At 44.5% G+C, this 21,062-nt stretch overlaps 1 protein-coding gene across 3 annotated transcripts in view; it reads right to left on the bottom strand.

Annotated features, from left to right (window-relative positions):
• Positions 1–21,062, bottom strand: part of TNFAIP8 (TNF alpha induced protein 8) — a 112,719-nt gene that overhangs the window by 17,381 nt on the left and 74,276 nt on the right. The window contains exon 1 of one of the 3 annotated variants that reach the window (XM_040421673.1): positions 10,719–11,175. The exons of the other annotated variants lie outside the window; for them this stretch is intronic. Coding sequence (XP_040277607.1) covers positions 10,719–10,749 — 31 coding nt within the window. The 5' untranslated portion in view covers positions 10,750–11,175. Of the gene's footprint in view, positions 1–10,718; positions 11,176–21,062 lie in introns of those variants that run through there. 3 annotated transcript variants of the gene reach the window in all.

Genomic DNA, 21,062 nt, shown 5'->3' with positions numbered 1-21,062 from the left:
CGATATGGGGGGTCTGATCTGAAAGGAAGGGGGTTATTTCTTGTATTGTCACACATTATAGGGGGTATTTTTGTCCTGGTGCATTTTTCTAGTAGCACACATTGTAAGGCCGAATGCACATGGCCGTGAGCGGTCCGTGGTATCCCGGCCTGGATTCCTGATCTATACGAGTGTATTACTGTAGTGCAGCGGTGGCATGAAGCGCACGGCATCATAGCAACCAATGACGCCGTGTGCTCAGGCTCTCAGCAGGATGCCAGACCGGGATACCACGGACCGTCCAGGGCCGTGGAACATGGCCGTGTGCATTCGGCCTAAGGAGAATTATTACTACTGTGGGAATACGTGGAACATGATTACTAGTTTGGGCACTATGGGGGCATTATTACAATTAGAGCACAATAGGAACATTACTACTATTGGGGGCACTGTTAACACTGAGTGCACACTGGCAGATAATCATTTATATTGGTGAGACTTTGGGGAACACTATTACTGTGGGGGGCACCCTGGCACAGTAGCAACCTAGTGCAATTATTTTTGGGGGACATTCTTTGCATAGGGGCCCTCTGCTGTCTGTGTCCGCCCCTGGTCAGCTTCATGCTATTCTGCGGTGAGGAATTCAAGTGCTTGTACAATAACCATTTTATCCAAGTGGTGGAGAACTTAACAGATCTTTATAACATGGAGCAGAAATGTAATACACATGACCACTATCAGTACATGTACTGAGCAGGAGAGTGGGCACCACCTCTACTGTAAATTTTAAGACAAAAAAGGGATGCTACACATTTGCCAATGTCATAAAAAATGTGCACTTCCACAATTACACGATATGATTATACAATAAAAAGTCAAGATAAAATGAATTAGAAAAATCTACAATCGCCAACACAGACTTGAACACTGCCTAAATATGTCAAACTGTCTGAACAATGGGACATCCAGAAGAACCCCAGGGTATACAACGCAATCACAGGATCACTGTAATAGTAGAAAGAATAGGATATCCAGGTTCACAGTAACAGATACTACAGACTGTTGTCCTGCCGTTATCAAAAGCAGCTTCCTCAGTGGTGAGGAAGCTGAAAGGAAACGGCGTTTGATAGCGAGACAGCAGGCTGTAGTATCGCGCTTTAAACCTGGATATCACATGGTGGTTATCTAGGTAACCTCAAGTCACACACACTGCACGGCACAGGGAGCTGCACTTAAAGCAAGAGCCACCGGGTATTCGCTAAATCACTGTTAAAAGCAGAAGGAACGTGCCTGGTAGAGTAACACAGAGGAAGGAATATTCCATTTCCATATGGCTTCTCTTCCTGGCCCCAAGGGGAAAAGAATTCTGCTGTCAGTCATTTGCAGATAAGCGACACCTTATATCCTACACAGGAAGGTATCCAATCTCAGTGGACACTATGATATACACTCTGGGGAGAACTATCATCTCCCTTCACCAGTTTTGTGGCACAAACACCATGAGTTTGTGCGCCAACCTTGCCACTTTCTGAAAAGGGGGCATGGCAAACTGAGGGGACAGCAGGCCCAGCACATTTATCTTCATTTATGCCAGTTTTAAGGTGGAAATGAAGACTGAAATCTACGTAGGTGAAGCCAATGGCACATTTAGACGTGAGGAGCGAGTAGGCAATTATCAAGAAGGGACTGTTCTGTCCCGATATCTGCCTGCTTTTCAGTAAAGGTGAAGAGTTAGGCTATTTTCACACTTGCGGCAGTGTGATCCGGCAAGCAGTTTCGTCGTCTGAACTGCCTGCCGGATCCGCCGATCTGGATGTGACTGAAAGCATTTGTGAGACGCATCCGGATGCGGATCAGTCTCACAAATGCATTGCAAGAACGGATCAGTCTCTCCGCTTGTCATGCGGACAGACGGTTCCGTCTTGTATCTTTTTTCACATTTTTACCGGTCTGCGCATGCGCAGACCTGAAGGACGGATGCGGGATTTTGAATGCCGGATCCGGCACTAATACATTCCTATGGGGAAAAATGCCGGATACGGTATTCAGGCAAGTCTTCAGTTTTTTTTCGCCGGAGATACAACCGTAGCATGCTGCGGTTTTATCTTTTGCCTGATCAGTCAAAATGACTGAACTGAAGACATCCTGAACGGATTGCTCTCCATTCAGAATGCATGGGGATATGCCTGATCAGTTCTTTTCCAGTATAGAGCCCCTGCGACGGAACTATGCTGGAAAAGAAAAACGCTAGTGTGAAAGTAGCCTTACATATGTACATGCAGCAATCCCCTCCACTGTATGGGGACGAGCTATGACTACTGCCATGGTTTCTACCTAGGCAGCAGATTTCTGTTTACACAGCAGGATCTGCTGCTCAGAAAAGATGACTTCATGTGCTGCATAAAAGCTCATATCACCCAAAAAGTTGGCATCAAAAAGTTGGAATTTAGTTGCACAAAAGACATTTGCACAATACATTGGTGACTTTTTAGGGTTTCATGTCTCTAACGTCACTTTTTACAAAGTAGGCTGGGGGCCCTTTAAGATCCAACTGATTTAATATCATTTACACAATAAATCTGCCATGGCGTTTCTAGAGCAAGGACGGGTTGCTTCACTTCAGCAAATGGCATTTAACACATAGACAAAGTTAATACCAGGCACTTCCTAATGTATTGTGATTGTCCACATTGCCTCCTTTTCTGGCTTAATTTTTCCATCACATTATACACTGCTCGTTTCCAGGTGTTATGGCCACTGCTGCAGCGCAAAAACAAGGAGGCCGTGATGGGAGCTGCTGCGCATGCGAGCCTATGAGCACTCCCACGGTCCCGGCGACCAGAGAGGTCAGCACTCTTTCCTATAGTGTGCAAGCATGGCCACCTCTGCTGGATTGCAGGGTGGTCGTAACCCCTAGAAACGAGCAATGTATAATACTTTCAGTACAAATCTCTGTTTCTAGATACTTTACATTTGAAAAGTGGTGTTTATTACAGGCCCCATAGGAGTTGTAGCTCAGAGTTGTTATACTCTTAAAAGGCAAGTATGCAGTAATAAGGGGACATGCGTGTCATTTTACTGAAGAGTATGGGGAAAGAGCTGTGGCTGTCCCTATAGGAGATCTAGTTTACAGTACAGCAGGAATTCATGGAAAAAGAATAAAGACAATGCAGATCATACACAGCGGGAAGAAGGGAAGATATCCTCCTAATCTAATAATGCCAGGCACAGCTAGGATATTCAGCAGCGACTTATGCCAGTGTTCAGCAATAGGAATACTTCTATTGATTACGCCCACCGATCTTGGCATAAATGACAGAAACTTTTCAGTAAAATGCCTTTATTAGGGGCTCATGCACATGAACGTATTTTCTTTTCATGTCCATTCCGGTTTTTTTTTGCGGACCGTATGGGGAACCAGTCACTTCAATGGGTCCGAAAAAAAAAAAAAAAACTGAAGTTACTCCGTATTTCCGTTCCGCAAAAAAATAGAACATTAGAATAGAATATTATTGTCCGCATTATGACAAGGATAGTACTGTTCTATTAGGGGCCAGCTGTTCCGTTCCTCAAAATACGAAATGCACACGGATGTCATCCGTATTTTTTGCGGACCGCAAAATACATACGGTATTGTGCATGAGCCCTAAGGCTGAGCCAAGTGCTGCACCACATAATGTATGTACTGAATAGGCACCAATGATAAATCAAAGGCTTCCCCCAGGGTCGCAAGTATTCACTCCAGGTAGCTGGTAGACAAAGGGAGCATTATTCCAGTAAACGTGCAGCCTGAAATCATTAGCCTTGTTCACATCACTGAGTGGCCCTATGACGACAGAATCGTCTGCCCTCGTACTGCCAGCCACATCTAGAAACAGAACAATGCCGTGACTGGCCCTCGTGTGCATTTCCTCCAGGGGTTTTCTTGCACAGGACACATAATAATAATGCCAACTACTGTAAATCCATGTGTTGTAATTAGGCTACTTTCACACTTGCGGCAGAGAGATCCGGCAAGCAGTTCCGTCGCCGGAACTGCCTGCCGGATCAGGCAAAATGTATGCTAACTGATGGCATTAGTAAGACTGATCAGGATCCTGATCAGTCTTAAAAATGCCTGATCAGTCGAAAAAATGCATTGAAATGCCGGATCCGTCTTTCCGGTGTCATCCGGCAAAAACGGATCCGGCATTTATTTTTTCACCTTTTTTTCAGTCTGCGCATGCGCATACCGGAAGGACGGATCCGGCATTCCGGTATTCTGAGTGCCGGATCCGGCACTAATACATTCCTATGGGAAAAAATGCCTGATCCGGCATTCAGGCAAGTCTTCAGTTTTTTTAGCCGGAGATAAAACCGTAGCATGCTACGGTTTTCTCTTTTGCCTGATCAGTCAAAACGACTGAACTGAAGACATCCTGATGCAAACTGAACGGATTACTCTCCATTCAGAATGCATGGGGACATACCTGATCAGTTCTTTTCCGGTATAGAGCCCCTGTGACGGAACTCTATGCCGGAAAAGAACAACGCAAGTGTGAAAGTAGCCTTAGAGAGGAGAGAATTTCATATAAAAGGTGAATTGCGTTATGGATTCAGTTACCACGGACCATAACGCAATTCTATGACGGAATGCATAATGACTTCTATTATGACGGAATTAATATGGCCTGCATAACGGATCTGTCCCGTTTCCTCTCCTGCATAACGGGACGGATCTGTTATGCAGCCCATAAACTTCTATTATGACGGAATGAATAAGTGAATGTCTCCAAAGGCATTCCGTCATAGAATTGCGTTCCTGATAATACAACCGTCTGCATCCGTTATGAACAGATCCGGTTGTATTATCTTTAACATTGCCAAGACGGATCAGTCATGAACTCCATTGAAGGTCAATGGGGGACGGATCAGTTTTCCATTGTGTCAGATTATGTCACTTGCATTGGGGGTCATGCCGGATCAGTCTTGCTCCGCATCCCAGGACGGAAAGCAAAGTACAACGGTTGCGGTTTGCTCTCTGGTATGGGAACGCAACTAAACGGAACGGAGCGCATTTTGGAGCATTCCTTTCTGTTCAGTTCAGTTCAGTTGTGTTCCCATTGACAATGAATAGAGACAAAACTGAAGGTTTTTTTTTTTCCGGCATTGAGCGGAAAACTAAAACGCTAGTGTGAAAATAGCCTAGGACTAGGGGCAGTACACAGCATTTTCAAATTAGGACAGTTGCAATAATTAGCACACGTTTGTCACCTATATGAACGCATCGAGTAGCACAAAACATGCAGGCACATGCAGAAAGACATGGGTTGAAAATGAAAAAAGAATACCGTCCAAAAATAACACCACTTGCTACTGAAGCTGCCAAATGACCCCAGCCTAATAATTACGCTTCCATTTCTAAGGGCTCATTCACAATCTTAAAGAGGCTGTGCACTGGTTTAATACTGAAGACCTATTGTCAGGATAGGTCATCAATATCAGATAAACGGGGGTTTGGCACCCGGGACCTCCGCCTATCAGCTATTTGAAGAAAAAAAACGGAGCTCGTGCGAGTGCTACTTCTGCTTCAAAATTATCGGCGCGCCATCTCCTTTGCAGCTGCGGCGCAGTGTAATTACAATGAATAGCCATCTCTAATAAGGAGGCGATGTGCAGGTAATATTGAAGCTGAAATGGAGAATATGTACAGCACATATCCATATAAATAACGCAGTGTAGTGCTACTGATCAGGATGCCTTCACACGCTGCGGGTTTTGGTGCAGACAATTCCATTCATATGAATGGGGCGGCAAGCACATGGATGTCCGCAAGCCCTTTCATGTGAATGGAACAGATTTCCAGTTGCAGAAATTTCTTCAATAAAACCTGCAACGTGTGAAGGTTCCCTTATGCAGTTAGGCTTTTGTCACAAATGACAGAAAATCCAGCTGAAAAATCTGCTGAGTTTTTGCAGAAACTGCACGAAAAACTGCGACAAAACCACATTTAGTACATGCAGGTTTTGCTGCAAAAAAAGCCAGAAGATTATAGGAAAGGGTGAAATCTGCAAGAGAAGTCCACTGTATAAATTTACATTCTGCGGATTTCAAATCTGCAGCTTTTCTGCTGGGTTTTTTTTTACACAGTAGGGCTCATGCACATGAACGCGGGCTGCCCATTCCGTGCATTGGGGTCCGCAAATTGCAGTCCCCAATGCACAGGCACCGTCCTTGTGGCTTGCGCAGACAGACGCAGAACTATTTTACTCGAACAAGTTCCATTTTTGCGGTGCGGAGGCACGAACCGAAAACCCACGGAAGCACTCCACAGTGCTTCCGTCTGGTTCTGTACCGCACCTTCCAGATTGCAGACCGATTCACTTTGGGTCTGCAATCTGGAAGGTGCGGTACAGAACCAGACGGAAGCACTGCGGAGTGCTTCCGTGGGTTTTCTGTTCGTGCCTCCGCACCGCATCACGAATTTCGTGATGCGGTGCACAAATGGCCAATGCCCGTATATTGCGGACCCGTTGTTTGTGGGCTACAATACCGGCCCCACGTTTGTGTGCATGAGCCTGTATGTGGATGGGAATTCTGAAATTCTCATTAATTTTGCTGGCACTGTACAACGCTGTGGATTTGCTGCAATAAAATCCGCTGTGGCAAATCCACAGCTAATCAGTCACGCGTGACCCCAGCCTTATACAGTTAGGCCCCTTTCACACGAGCGAGTATTCCGCGCGGATGCGATGCGGGAGGTGAACGCATTGCACCCGCACTGAATACCGACCCATTCATTTCTATGGGGCTGTCCACATGAGCGGTGATTTTCACGCATCACTTGTGCGTTGCGTGAAAATCGCAGCATGCTCCTCTTTGTGCGTTTTTCACGTAACGCAGGCCCCATAGAAATGAATGGGGTTGCGTGAAAAATCGCAAGCATCCGCAAGCAAGAGCGGATGCGGTGCGATTTTCACACACGGTTGCTAGGAGACGATCGGGATGGAGACCCGATCATTATTATTTTCCCTTATAACATGGTTATAAGGGAAAATAATAGCATTCTGAATACAGAATGCATAGTAAAACATCGCTGGAGGGGTTAAAAAAAATAATAATTTTTTAACTCACCTTAGTCCACTTGTTCGCGGCCCGGCATCTCCTTCTGGCTTCATCTGATCTCTGTGCAGCAACAGGACCTTTGGTGACGTCATTCCGGTCATCACATGATCCATCATATGATGTTTTACCATGGTGATGGATCATGTGATGACCGGAATGACATCACCAAAGGTCCTGTTGCTGCACAGAGATCAGATGAAGCCAGAAGGAGATGCCGGGCCGCGAACAAGTGGACTAAGGTGAGTTAAAAAATTATTATTATTTTTTTAACCCCTCCAGCGATGTTTTACTATGCATTCTGTATTCAGAATGCTATTATTTTCCCTTATAACCATGTTATAAGGGAAAATAATACTATTTACAGAACACCGATCCCAAGCTCGAACTTCTGGAAAGAAGTTCGGGTTTGGGTATCAAACACGCGCAATTTTTCTCACGCGAGTGCAAAACGCATTACAATGTTTTGCACTCGTGCGGAAAAATCGCGGGTGTTCCCGTAACGCACCCGCACATTTTCCCGCAACGCCCGTGTGAAAGGGGCCTTAGTGTTTTTTTTCTTTTACTCAAAGTAAAGCAACTCCCTTTTGCTGCATATATTTTCGTCTGCTCTCACACACAGGTTTTGGTGGCATTTTTCTGCAGTTTTACATGGCTTATATTTTTTTTTAACCTGCAATAATTTTTTACTCCTGGTATTTTATTCATTAGGTGGCGTTTTTTAAATCTGTCTTTTCAAAATGCTTGAAGACGTAGCTCTGGGGTTTGTCTCAGGCATATGACACCTCTTTCACGGCCGAACACATCGGGATGGAAGTCAATGGGAGAACCTGAGCATTAAACCAGGCACCCTGCTCTGAAGAGGAGAGGGTGTCTGGTTTACAGAAAAAAGTTAGAAATTGATGGAAACACCACCAAAATGGTTTGGAAACAGTACTGGGAGGACATCTAGATGCATCTTGGATTCCTATTACCTACGACATACAATAGACCAGTGTTTCCCAACCAGTGTGCCTCCAGCTGTTGCAAAACTACGACTCCCAGCATGCCCGGACAGCCTTTTGCTGTGCGGGCATGCTGGGAGTTGTAGTTTTGCAACAGCTGGAGGCGCACTGGTTGGGAAACACTGCAATAGACAACCACACAAAGGCTATATGCCAAAAGCCGGGTATGTGCAAGCCAACAATCTATCCAGGAGACAGATACAGTCAACATACCTTACAATGGCAGCCTTGTGCACTATGAGACATTCAAAACCAGCTCTCATCTGACAGAGCCAGTAAGCCTCAAAGTTGCTTCATAACTGTTGGATGGCTTGGGTGGACCTGCGCACCTAGATCATTATCATTAGGGTGACAAAAAGTTGTTTGATTGTCCTAACATAATATTCAATAACCTTTCTATACAGTTTTCTCATGTAAACTCATTTGCATGAACATGGTTATATGGGAAAGACATGCAAATGAGCAGAATCTGCCTTGTTTTTTAGCTGAAAAGCCATTTGCATGGAAAACTCGTGATTACAATATTCGAGATCTACAATACTCATTAACAGCGCCATCTATTAGAGTCATAGTCTTGTCATAAGACTATGAAACCAATAGATGGCGCTGTTCATGAGTAGTGTTGATCGCGAATATTCTAATCGCTAATTTTTCATGCAAATTGTGTTTCAGCTGAAAAACAAGCAGATTCAGCAAATTTGCATATGCCCACGATTATGCAAATGAATTTACATGAGAAAACTGTATAGAACCGGGCCCTGGAAGATGGTTTTCCGGGCCACGGCGATCAGGGCAGTCTTTAACGCGGTACTAATAAAGCGCTTCATAAGTACAGAAGGACCAGGAAGCGGTCAAGGATCTGTACTCACCGCTTCCTGGTCCTCGGCTCGGCTATCGGCTGTGCAGGGCTGAGCACAGCGTGAGGTCGCTCTGTGACCTCACATTGTGCACCGCGATACACAGCTGACAGCAGAATGAAGAGGATCGCGATGGTGACCAGGAGAGGTGTTTTTTTTTTTTATTTGCACTGGGGGCTGATGGCTGACGTGGGGGGCTGATGGCTGACGTAGGGTGCATCTTATAGGGCGAAAAATACGGTACAGTGCAGCAGAGACCCTAGTCAGTTTATATAGTCGTTATATATTTTAATATGCACCTTGTGTTTTGTTATGCGCGTAAATCAGTCAGCCACACCCACCCCTAAGCCCCGCCCCAGAACCACGCCACCTCCCCAGTCCCTGGGAAAATTTTCTTGCATGAAACTGGTCCTTGGTGCAAAAAAGGTTGGGGACCATTGCTATACATTACTAAAAGATAATCTCACAGTGTGCAACCTAGAGGAGGGTATAAGACCAGATTCTCTGCAGCACAACAGTAATGGAGGCACATAGCTGTATGGGCACATAGGCATCTGGACTGCCATGTCTTTATTCAGGATGTTCTATTAGTTTCTATGCTAATATGGCTTCAGGTCATGATGTCACCTTGCAAACAGGATAGCAAAAACACCAAACTCCTCCCTGAACTGCTATTCTATGGTCAGGTTAGGTTTTTGGGGGAAATTCACTCATTCAGCCATGTGAAAGTTTTTATAAAGACTATTTCTATTATTAAGTTTTTCTTTCTCTATTGGCTGACTAGAAAATTATGAGGGACAGTTAGATTCTGACAGCTTTAAAATTGTTATAATTACTTTTATTGTACGTTAGGGAGCTAAACTGGACTGTCTAGGTAATAAACTCCAGGCCAGAGGGACTTTAAGAGGATCTGGTTGGTTGCTAATGTTTGCAGCCCTTCTTTATGAGTAGATGACTTCCATGGAGATTTACAGTAGCTCCCACCACTCCTGTTTGAGCAATGCAGGTCTGGAATTTCAGACTTCCCATCAGAATGCACTTTGTCAAAAATAGAAAAAAACTCCAGTTCATTTCAGGCCTTGGGCCAATATCCCACCTCTCATTTAATCAGTGAGCGGATTCGGCTTTGGTCTGACACAGGAACCAGGCATGAGCACATGCCAAGTGTATCATCTAGTTTATTGCCAAAGACTGTGCCACTTCGTATTCACTGGCGAAGAACAAAAACTGCAGCTTATAAATCTGGATTTCATACACTTATATGACCAGAAGAAAAATGAAACTCTGGTTGTATAAAAATAACTATTCTTATAAGTTGCTTTTACTGGACGGCTTCCAGTTTTCCGAACAGATTTGTGCAGCGTGCACTTTAGGGCACACATCCCCTCAACGGTTTATTCTCTTAGTGAAAGAAGAACTTTAAGACGAAAGAGGAAATCTAGTTTGGCAGCAGGCATGCCAAAAAATAGGGATCTTCATTGCTCAACTAAAACTTTGAAGTCTTCCTCTGTGTGCTGAAGAAATCCGGAGCCCTGCAGCCCCACAACGGAGCCTTTACAGGGAGCTTGCTGGCCTAAATCTACCAAACGCACATGAAAGCCGACACTGGAGCTCCTCATCCGGAAATCTAAAGACCAGACTTCAAATGAACAAGCCAGATCTTCACACATGAAGGCTGCACGCTATCTGTGCAGGACCTAAGCACAGGCCATGGGATAGGCAGCACGTCTGGAGCAGGCCAAAGGCAAGGGAGCAGAAATAAAGCATAAAGACATACCTTCTTTTGGTTCATCTGACTCTGAGCTCATGGTGTCAGTGGAAGGCACTGGAGACCAAGATTACAGCGGACGTGCACTCTGAGCAGCAGAAGCAGCAATGTCAACTTCTCAAAAAAAAAAAAAAAAGTCAGGATGAAAAGAGAAAAGTTCTGCAAGTCTGGCCAATCACTAAGAGGCGGAATAGAGGGCGGCCCGAGCCCTTCTCAGCCCTGTCTGGAGAGCAGCAGCACCTTTAGACAGGCATGCATTCAGCAGGACCTCACTACAATCCACACGGTCTTCCCTGCCAGTTTCTTTTGAGGGGAGGGGTGCTGCTTGTCACAACATGACTGAATTACAGGAAGTTCTACTGAGCAATGCTACATGTTCACCATGTCTGTAACCTGATTGTCATAGCTTTGCTCCCTAAGGCCAATATCTCCAGTAGCAGCAGCATTGATGTTACTGGTGCTCGGCCCTCCAAAGTGTCCCAGTCAGAGGTGTGTCATGTAACAACCAGGGCTTGGCTCCTAGGAACGGGATGGTGGGAGAAGCTGCATACTAACACATGGTTGTCAAGAGTAAAAAATAAAAAAAGGCAAAGTAATCATAAGGGGGCAGCGTTTTCAAAAAGATCTTGAGGACTGTGGCTGCAGGGCGGCATTATATTTGCTCATGTACTTTCATATAACAGGCTGCCATATGGGTGTACGGCGACAAGCACTCATTTTATATCACAAGTAATATTATTCCCATGTAGCAAGTCTGATGCAGATATTTCTTTGGACAGAAAATCAGTTACACATCCCATATCAGATTACTGTGAACCCCATCCATATGAACGTGACAGCTGTAGGGGATGAGCGAACGCGTGGAGGTTCGGGTTCGGCCAAACTTCAGGTCAAAGTTCGGGTCCCGAACTGAATCCCATTGAAGTCAATGGGGACTCTAAATTCACTTTCTTATCTTCCATTATAATATGGTTATATTGGCAAATAGCATTCTTAAGACAGAATGCAAAACAATATGGCCACGTGGGAGAGCGCGGTGACGTCATCGCGCACATCGTAGGGGAGGTTATTTTAACCCCTAAATGGCCATATTGTTTTGCATTCTGTCTTAAGAATGCTATTATTTTCCAATATAACCATGTTATAACAGAAAATAATAGAAAAACACCCAAATACCAAAGCCAGACTTTGCAGCTTGGGTTTGCTCATCCCTAGACAGCTGCAAAAATTTCTCTAAGGCCTCATGCACACGACAGTGTTTCTTCAAAGTCAGTGATTTGGCTTCAGTGGTCCGTGTCCGATTTTGCTTCAGTTGTGTTTCCTTGCGTCTTCCTTTTTTTTTTTTGGTCTGACAGGGGGAAAAAAAGGAAGGTTAATGAAAAGTGTAATTTTATTGCACCAAGGTCTTGTAGAAAAAAAACGGACACGGATGACATACCAGCTGTGCATCCGTTTTTTTACGGACCCATTGACTTGAATGGGTCCGTCCTCCGTTTTCCACTGACAAGAATAGGACCGGTTATATTTTTTTGACGGACTGGAATCACGGACGCGGAGGAAAAACGGAGGACTATCAGTTTTTTTTTTCACAGCTCCATAGAAATGAATGGGACCTCCGCTCAACTGTAAAAAAAGACGGAACGGACGCAGATGCACACAACGGTCTTGTGCATGAGGCCTAAGGGCGCCTTCACACACGGCAGATTTTGTAGCAGAAAATTTTGCAACTGAAAATCAGTTCCATTCACCTTAATGGAGCTTGCAGAAATCCATGCGCTTGCTGCCCCATTCAAAGAATGGAACCGATTTTCTGCCATGTGTGAATATACCCTTAGGCCTCTTTCACAAATGTTAGTTTCCTGTCTGGATGTGATGCAAATGGACTGAATCCGGTCCCATTCATTTTAATAGGTCTGTGCACATGAGCATTATTTATCACTGATCGTCTCTGCGTTCAGTAAAAAAAAAATCACAGCATGTTGTATATTGTGCATTTTTCACACAGCCCGAGCCTGCTGTAAATGAATGGGGCTTGCGTGAAAAACTGAAGACATTCGGATGCAATGCGTCTTTTACTGATGATTGCTAGATATTGGGTGTTAGGGTGCCCTCACGGGCGGCGGAATGTTCCACAACACAAAAACATCCTCTACGTTAGCCTATGGGGATGAAAAGTGTCAATACTTGCGTTCTGTTCTATCAATTCCTCAGCAGAACAGAACGCACATAACGTTTGGTTGCGCATTTCCAGTAGCTGAATGTCCCCATTCTTTTCAACAGTGAAGTAACCTGAACAGAAATCCACATCATTCACAAAGAAACACCCATCCTATTCCAATGTGGAAAAATACGCACACAATAACTGCAGTAAAATCTGCAACAAAATGCTAATTTGTAAAATCCGCACTAGTGGATTTTGTTGTGGAAAAAATTCCAGTGTGTGTGAGGGTACCTGCTTTTATAGACCCTTGAGACTCTATTAACACTACTATCAACATAAGGTCATCTAGAAAAACAGCAGGTTTTTTAAAAATTCTTTTTTTTCCTTCAGGTGCTTAGGTATTAGAGCAATCAAATGAAAGTTATGTTTTAACATAAGGGTCAGAAACAGGGCTTTGTTTAGTGAGCTCCCAGCAGCAGATAGAAGCCTGCAGGGCACGCTGGGACTTCTGGTGTCACATCACCTGGGTACATGGTCTTTGCTCAGCAGATGCTGTCCCTGGCACTTCATCCACAACCGGCAATGGCGCTCTCCCCGTTTTCCTAATAATTGAAAAGGAAGCTGCTGCTGTGTTCAGTGCACGGTTGAAAGGGGGTGACAGGGGCAGCCAATGGCACGGCAGCCGCTGATGCTGGCAAATCAGCAGCTTCCTCCCTAATAACAAAGCTCTGTACTGTACGGAGCTCTGTTATTGGAGCTTTCAGGCACCAGCTGTATTGTGCTGCCTGTGCCGTTCACAGCGCTCACAAATGGCAGTAAAATCATGTGTATTCACACGCATTAGACATTTTTTAGGGAGTGAAATTGCCTGTACAGGCGTCTATGACGCTTGTACAAGCGTTATTGCGACCTCTGAATACCAGGTTTCAGCCGGACAAAAACCGCTCCATGCAAAGTTTTTGTGTCCGACCGACAGCCAGCGTTTTTGTTGTTACTTGACGGAGATGTGAACTCAGCCTTAAGCCTCATTCACACATCAGTGTTCGGTCAGTGATTTCCATCAGTGACTGAGCCAAAACCAGGTGTGGCTCTAAACACAGAACTGGTGCAGATCTTTCCCTTATACCCGTGGAGGCTCCGATCCTGGTTTTGGCTGGAAATCACCGACGTGTGAATGAGGCTTTAGACCTCGTGCACACAAATGTATTTTCTTTCCGTGTCCGTTCCGTTTTTTTGCGGACCGTATACGGGACCCATTCATTTAACCCCTTAGGGACCCATGACGTACCGGTACGGCATGGATCCCGGTCCTTAAGGACCCATGATGTACCGGTACGTCATGTATAGTTCCGATCACCGCCGCCCAGCGGGCGGTGATCGGAACCTGGTGACTGCTCAAATCATTGAGCAGGCACCTAGGCTAAATGCGCCCCCCGTGTCGGCGATCTCCGCAAACCGCAGGTCAATTCAGACCTGCGGTTTGCAGCTTTTTATTGTGCGGGCGGCGGTAGTCGGCGGTGCCATCGGGTCCCAATGGGGCTGTGGGGGGGACCAGATGGCATGGAAGGCAGCGCGATGCCTAAGGAAGGCATCGCGCTGCCTTCCGGTGAAGAGCCTGTGAGATCCAGCCCCCTCGATCTCACAGGCCGGAAGCTGTATGAGTAATACACACAGTATTACTCATACAGCCAATGCATTCCAATACAGAAGTATTGAAATGCATTGTAAAGGATTAGACCCCCAAAAGTTCAAGTCCCAAAGTGGGACAAAAAATAAAGTGAAAAAAAAGTTGAAAAAAATAAAGTTTTCACTAATTTTTTTTTAAAGTTTCAAGTAAAAAAAATAAACAAAAAACGTCATTTTCCCAAAATAAAGCTAAAAAAATATTGGTAAAAAGTAGGGGGGAAAAAAAAAAAAAAGTATCGACCGGCTCTATAAACATATCACATGACCTAACCCCTCAGATGAACACCGTAAAAAATTTTAAATAAAAACTGTGCTAAATAAACAATTTTTTGTCACCTTTACATCACAAAAAGTGTAATAGCAAGCGATCAAAAAGTCACACGCACCCCAAAATAGTGGCAATAAAACAGTCATCTCATCCCGCAAAAATCATACCCTACCCAAGGTAATCGCCCAAAAACTTAAAAATATATGGCTCTCAGACTATGGAAACACTAAAACATGATTTCTTTTTTGCTTCAAAAAAGAAATCATTGTGTAAAACTTACATAAGTAAAAAAAAAAAAAAAAAAAAAAAGTATACATATTCGGTATCGCTGCATCCGTGACAACCTGGTCTATAAAAATATCACATGATCTAACCTGTCAGATGAATGTTGTAAATAACAAAAAATAAAAACCGTGCCAAAACAGCTATTTCTTACATAGAAACATAGAATGTGTCGGCAGATAAGAACCATTTGGCCCATCTAGTCTGCCCAATATACTGAATACTATGGATAGCCCCCTCACAAAAAGTGTAATAGAGCAACCAAAAATCATATGTACCCTAAACTAGTACCAACAATACTGCCACCCTATCCCGTAGTTTCTAAAATGGGGCCATTTTTTTGGAGTTTCTACTCTAGGGGTGCATCAGGGGGGCTTCAAATGGGACATGGTGTAAAAAAAAACAGTCCAGCAAAATCTGCCTTCCAAAAACCGTATGGCATTCCTTTCCTTCTGCGCCCTGCCGTGTGCCCGTACAGTAGTTTACGACCACATATGGGGTGTTTCTGTAAACTACAGAATCAGGGCCATAAATATTGAGTTTGGTTTGGCTGTTAACCCTTGCTTTGTTACTGGAAAAAATGGATTAAAATGGAAAATTTGCCAAAAAATTGAAATTCTGAAATTTCATCTCCATTTGCCAATAACTCTTGTGGAACCCCTAAAGGGTTAACGATGTTTGTAAAATCAGTTTTGAATACCTTGAGGGGTGTAGTTTATATAATGGGGTCATTTTTGGGTGGTTTCTATTATGCAAGCCTCGCAAAGTGACTTCAGACCTGAACTGGTCCCTAAAAATTGGGTTTTTGAAAATTTCTGAAAAATTTCAAGATTTGCTTCTAAACTTCTAAGCCTTGTAACATCCCCAAAAAATAAAATATCATTCCCAAAATGATCCAAACATGAAGTAGACATATGGGGAATGTAAAGTAATAACTATGTTTGCAGGTATTACTATCTATTATAAAAGTAGAGAAATTGAAACTTGGACATTTGCAATTTTTTTTTTTTTAATTCTCAGAAGTCCGTAAGGTGAACTAGGGCCGAGTCCTTAAGAGGTTAAACAGGTCCGCAAAAAAATAAACAGAGTTACTCTGTGTGCATTCAGTTTCCGTATGTCTGTATTTCCGTCCCACAAAATAATAGAACATTACGGACAAGGATAGTACTGATCTATTACGAGCCAGCTGTTCTGTTCTGCAAAATACGGAATGCACACAGACGTCATCTGTATTTTTTGTGGATCAATTTTTTGTGGACTGCAAAATACATACGGTCGTGTGCATGAGGCCTTAGGCTGCATCCACACAATAGTGAAAACGTTTTTTTTTTTTTTTTTAACAGCCGTCACACAACCGTTTTAAGAACAATGGCGATCTATAGGGTTATTCACATGGCCTTTTTTCCAACTGCCCATAAATAACGGTTGTCAAAAAAATAGAACGTCCTGATTGTTGTATGAATGTATTCGAAGGGTGGCTGCACGCAGTGCAGATTTGCACTATTTATCGCGGTTTTGGTGAATTTTTTTGGTCTTTTTATGGAGTTTTTGGTGTGGTTTATGTTAACAACTCCATTGAAGTCTAGGGGAAAACCACTCTACAGAGGATGGGGAATTGCACAAACAATTGACATGCTGTGGATTTTAAAATCCGCACAACAGGTCAATTTCTGCACCTAAGAAAAGTAAAGTGTACATGAGATTTGTCTACTCTTATTCACTTTGCTGGTACTGTATTACACTGCTGTTCTTCTGCATGAAATCTGCACCATGTACAGTCACTTTTAGGCCCCTTTCACAACATGAGCGAGTATTCCACACGTGTTGTTCTTCACTTCACTTGTGCGTTGCGTGAAAAATCGCAGCATGTTCTATATTCTGCGATTTTCATGCAATGCTGGCCCCATAGAAGTAAATGGGGTTTGTGTGAAAATCGCATCCGCAAGCAAGTGCGGATGTGATGCATTTTTCACTGATGGTTGCTAAGAGATGTTGTTTGTAAACCTTCAGTTTTTTATCACGCGCGTGCAAAACGCATTAAAATCGCATTGCACCCGCGCAAAAAAAATTGAACGTGATCGCAGACAAAACTGAATGAACTTGCTTGCGAAATAGCGCATTTTTCACTGAACGCATCAGGACCTATTCCGCTCACGCTTGTCTGCAAGGGGCCCTAGGGTTCATGCACACTTTTTTTCAGTGGCCAGGCGTTCCATTCCGTAAAACGCGGAATGCACGCGGCCCGTATCTGTGTTTTGTGAAGCCGCAATCTGCATACCGCAAAAAACTCAACAATCATCTGTATGAGCCTTTAAGCTTCTTTCACACGAGTTATACGTACTGGAGGACGTTCTGCTATAAAGGAAAACTGGCTTAGCTGCCCATAGTAATCAATTAGATTCCATCTTTCATTTTTCAGAGCTCCTTTGGAATCGGATTGGTTGCTATGAGCAACTAAGGGCTCATGCACACAAACCTGTGCGTCCCGAGCTGTGAACCGCAAATAGTGGTCAGCAATGCACAGGCACTGGCTGTGTGCCTGCCGTCTGCGGGTGTGCAAGATTCAGTCCGCAATGCAAAAAATGTTCTATTTTTTTTGCAGTGTGGAGGCACGGACCAAAATCTCACGGAAGCACTCCTTAGTGCCTCCCTGGGCATCTACTCCGTATCTTGCGCATTGTGGTTCCATTGAAATAACGGAAGAGGATTCAGTCTGGATGCGTCAGCTGGATCATATCTCAATGGAAAACTCACTTGCGCTAAATAAGCCTTAGGGCTAATGCACACGACCGATGGAGGTTTAGCGGTCTGCAAATTGCAGATCCGCAAAACACTGATACCAGCCGAGTGTGTTCCGCATTTTGCAGAACAAAAATGTCCTGCCTTCTATAGAACTGTCCTATCCTTGTTGCAAATACGGACAAGAATCGGACATGTTCAATTTTTCTGTGGAGCCGCAGAACGGACTTACGGATGCTGACAGAACGCGGTATGTGCATTGTGTTTATGTTCACATGAAGCATATAAAGGGTTAAGATGGCAGAACTAAAGCTAGCTTTATGTTATAGCTGACACCAACAGCTCATGGAACAGGCTCACCTTTTGAGCCTGTGCCACTGTGCTATACATCTACGTAGCAGAGCAAGAAAAGGTCTTACAATAAGATATATATATATACACAGTATTTTTCACTTTATAAGATGCACTTGATAAGACGCACCTAGGTTTTTGAGGAGGAAAATAAGAAAAAAAATTATATTTTTAACCAAAAGGTGTTCCGTTGGTGGGTTTTAAACTAATGGTGGTCTGTGGATGACACGGTTATGGAGGGGATCTGTGGATGACACAGTTATGGAGGGGATCTGTGGATGACACAGTTATGGAGGGGATCTGTGGATGACACAGTTATGGAGGGGATCTGTGGATGACACAGTTATGGAGGGGATCTGTGGATGACACAGTTATGGAGGGGATCTGTGGATGACACAGTTATGGAGGGGATCTGTGGATGACACAGTTATGGAGGGGATCTGTGGATGACACAGTTATGGAGGGGATCTGTGGATGACACAGTTATGGAGGGGATCTGTGGATGACACAGTTATGGAGGGGATCTGTGGATGACACAGTTATGGAGGGGATCTGTGGATGACACAGTTATGGAGGGGATCTGTGGATGACACAGTTATGGAGGGGATCTGTGGATGACACAGTTATGGAGGGGATCTGTGGATGACACAGTTATGGAGGGGATAATGTGGATGACACAGTTATGGAGGGGATAATGTGGATGACACAGTTAAGGAGGGGATCTGTGGATGACACAGTTAAGGAGGGGATCTGTGGATGACACAGTTATGGAGGGGATCTGTGGATGACACAGTTATGGAGGGGATCTGTGGATGACACAGTTATGGAGGGGATCTGTGGATGACACAGTTATGGAGGGGATCTGTGGATGACACAGTTATGGAGGGGATCTGTGGATGACACAGTTATGGAGGGGATCTGTGGATGACACAGTTATGGAGGGGATCTGTGGATGACACAGTTATGGAGGGGATCTGTGGATGACACAGTTATGGAGGGGATCTGTGGATGACACAGTTATGGAGGGGATCTGTGGATGACACAGTTATGGAGGGGATCTGTGGATGACACAGTTATGGAGGGGATCTGTGGATGACACAGTTATGGAGGGGATCTGTGGATGACACAGTTATGGAGGGGGATCTGTGGATGATGCACTGTTATGGAGGGGGATCTGTGGATGATGCACTGTTATGGAGGGGGATCTGTGGATGATGCACTGTTATGGAGAGCGATCTGTGGATGATGCATTGTTATGGAGGGCATCTGTGGATGATGCATTGTTATGGAGGGCATCTGTGGATGGTGCATTGTTATGGAGGGCATCTGTGGATGGTGCATTGTTATGGAGGGCATCTGTGGATGGTGCATTGTTATGGAGGGCATCTGTGGATGGTGCATTGTTATGGAGGGCATCTGTGGATGGTGCATTGTTATGGAGGGCATCTGTGGATGCTGCATTGTTATGGAGGGCATCTGTGGATGATGCATTGTTATGGAGGGCATCTGTGGATGATGCATTGTTATGGAGGGCATCTGTGGATGATGCATTGTTATGGAGGGCATCTGTGGATGATGCATTGTTATGGAGGGCATCTGTGGATGATGCATTGTTATGGAGGGCATCTGTGGATGATGCATTGTTATGGAGGGCATCTGTGGATGATGCATTGTTATGGAGGGGGATCTGTGGATGATGCATTGTTATCGGGGATCTGTGGATGATGCATTGTTATCGGGGATCTGTGGATGATGCATTGTTATGGAGGATCTGTGGATGATGCATTGTTATGGGGGATCTGTGGATGATGCATTGTTATGGGGGGATCTGTGGATGATGCATTGTTATGGGGGATGTGTGGGTGATGCATTGTTATGGGGGATCTGTGGGTGATGCATTGTTATGGGGGATCTGTGGGTGATGCATTGTTATGGGGGATCTGTGGGTGATCCTTATGTGATTATAACCCCCATCATCCTAAAGAATACACTGATGTACTGTAGGTACTGTATATTGGTGTATTCTGAAGGATGAGGGGAGTTATACTCAGAATATAAACACTGTCCAGGGACTGTTCTGTAATTGGCATGTGTTTATATTAAATATGACTGTAGCCCCCCTCATCTATAGGAATCCACTCATACACTGCAGTACATGGGTGGAGGCTTCGCTCCTAGGTGCGCACTGGACGGGCGGGCTGGTGGCAGCAGAGTACAATAAATGAAGCAGCCAGCCTGCCCATCCCTGCCCTGGTGCGATCTTGTTAAGGAAGCGCAGGCTGGAGGCAGAAGCCTTCAGTGTAGCCGCCAGCCCACTCAATAGTTTATCAATACAATCAATACAGTAAGTATAATTATTATAGCCTTAGTGTAAAACTTTGTAACAATCTGCAATATACAATATCTGAAGCAGATATTCAGAAAAAATGTTGTATTTTTTTACCTCTTGAAATTTTTCTATAAAATTTCTTTACAGACATTTCTTGTAAATATTCTGTCTGAATCTAGCAACAGTTTGCCTTGTTCAGGACCTTCTAATGTTCTAATATTTTCTCTTACCGCAATACTGGCTTATATGTGGCTGTAATATGCGTCACTGCCACTGACTGCTTGCTGTGGCTGAGATTGCTGGCACTGAGTGCTGGCTGTGGCTGAGACTGCTTGCACTGACTGGTGGCTGAGATTGGTGGCTGTGACTGGTGGCTGTGGCTGAGACTGCTGGCTGCCGCTTGTGGCTGAGACTGCTGGCACTGAGTGCTGGCTGTAGCTGAGAATGCTGGAACTGACTGGTGACAGACTGGTAGCCGAGACTGGTGGCTGCGGCTGAGACTGGTGGCTGCGGCTGAGACTGCAGGTACTGACTGGT

The sequence above is a fragment of the Bufo bufo genome, chromosome 2 (assembly GCF_905171765.1).
Source record: "Bufo bufo chromosome 2, aBufBuf1.1, whole genome shotgun sequence".
Taxonomy (NCBI): Eukaryota; Metazoa; Chordata; class Amphibia; order Anura; family Bufonidae; genus Bufo; species Bufo bufo.
This window is presented reverse-complemented; position numbering and strand designations above follow the sequence as displayed.